The sequence below is a fragment of the Miscanthus floridulus genome, chromosome 12 (assembly GCF_019320115.1).
Source record: "Miscanthus floridulus cultivar M001 chromosome 12, ASM1932011v1, whole genome shotgun sequence".
Classification (NCBI taxonomy): domain Eukaryota; kingdom Viridiplantae; phylum Streptophyta; class Magnoliopsida; order Poales; family Poaceae; genus Miscanthus; species Miscanthus floridulus.
This window is the reverse complement of record NC_089591.1, coordinates 9,655,656-9,657,427: the sequence shown is the minus strand read 5'-3', so window position 1 is coordinate 9,657,427 and position 1,772 is coordinate 9,655,656. Positions and strand designations below refer to the sequence as shown.

Sequence of the window (1,772 nt, the reverse complement as noted above, 5' to 3'; positions counted from 1 at the left end):
AAGATCCTCGACGGCCCGTGCCCTCTTCACAAGAACACCAAACACAAGATAAAGGACTGCATTGGTCTAGCTAGGTAGTTCCAGGACAAGAGGCTCGATGACGATGCAAACGATGGAGCCAGAGGTCGTCGACCACCTGGGAACAACAACAATGCCTTTCAGGACCATGATAAGGTGGTCACCACCATCTTTGGGGGCCTCGCCTCCACTGAGAGTCGAAGGGAACGAAAGCTTGCCGCCCGACAAGTGCTCGCCATCGCTTCAGAAGAAACTACCGCCGACCCCAACTATCGCCCATGGTCTGAGATCCCCATCACCTTCAGCAGGGCCGACCAGTGGGCAGACATACCATATATAGGGCATTTCCCCCTCATCCTCGACACAACCATCTAGAAGGTGCTCTTCAGAAAAGTCCTTGTTGATGGTGGCAGTGCTTTGAACCTACTCTTCGTCGAAGCCCTAAGGGAGTTGGGCCTTGCGATATCAGATCTCACATCCTCGAACTCCTTCTTCTGGGGTGTGGTACCTAGAAGGGCATCTAGACCACTTGGAGAGATCACCCTACCAGTTTAGTTCGGCATGGCAAGCAACTACCACGTAGAGCATGTCAACTTCTACGTCATCGACTTCGACACCACCTACCATGCCATACTTGGCCAGCCAGCTCTAGCCAAATTCATGGCTATACCACACTATGCCTATCTGGTGTTGAAGATGCCTTCACCTATAGGAGTCATGGCTCTGCGGGCCAACCTTTCTGTTGCCTACGCCTACGAGATAGAGGGTCTCGCTCTCACCAAAGCCACCGACCTATCCATCCAGATGACTAGCGTGGTCACCGAAGCCAAGATAGTACTCGCTGATGACATGGAGATTCCAGAGCTAGAGCTTCCCTGCGCCTCCGCCAAGTCCAAGGAAATCAAGGAGGTCAGCCTCGGCCTCAATGACGCCTCCAAAACCATGAAGATTGGGGCTCACCTTGACCCCAAATAGGAAAGCACGCTCGTCTCCTTCCTACGTGCCAACACCAATGTGTTTGCTTGGAAACCTATAGACATGTCGGGGGTATCACGAGAGAAGATTGAGCACTCCTTGAATGTCTTGCCGACCGCCAAACCGATCAAGCAGAAACTCCGCCGATTTGCACCAGACAAGGAGGCTATTAGGGTAGAAATAAAATGGCTCTTAGCTGCTGGGTTTATAAAAGAAGTGTATCATCCAGATTGGTTAGCAAACCCTATTCTTGTTCGAAAAAAGAATAAAGAATGGTGAATGTGCGTTGATTATACTGATCTTAACAAACACTACCCTAAAGACCCCTTTAGCTTGCCTTGGATAGACGAGGTTGTAGACTCTACCGCCGGCTATGAACTACTCTCTTTCCTTAACTGTTACTCTGGCTATCATCAGATCTCCCTCAAGGAAGAAGACCAGATAAAGACGTCATTCATTACACCTTTTCGTGCATACTGCTACTAAACTATGTCCTTTGGACTCAAGAACACCGGGGCTACCTATCAAAGGGCCATTCAACGGCTGCAACGTCGAAGCCTACATCGATGACATGGTCATCAAAACCAAGATAGCCGACAACCTTATCGCCGACCTCGAAGAAACCTTCGCCAACCTAAACAAGTACAGATGGAAGCTGAACCCTTCAAAAGACAGTCGAGGTTTTATAGATGGTCTTCTATAATAAGATTAATGAGCTCTGCCATCACTAGTCGTTTTGCCAAATAGATCTATATCGCCGGCCAGCATTTTTGCTGCAT

At 49.3% G+C, this 1,772-nt stretch overlaps 1 protein-coding gene across 1 annotated transcript; it reads left to right on the top strand.

Annotated features, from left to right (window-relative positions):
* The first annotated feature begins 579 nt into the window (after positions 1-579).
* Positions 580-993, top strand: LOC136495534 (uncharacterized). Its single transcript, XM_066491440.1, has one exon. The coding sequence runs from the start codon at positions 580-582 to the stop codon at positions 991-993; it is 414 nt and encodes a 137-aa protein (XP_066347537.1).
* The last annotated feature ends 779 nt before the right edge of the window (positions 994-1,772 follow it).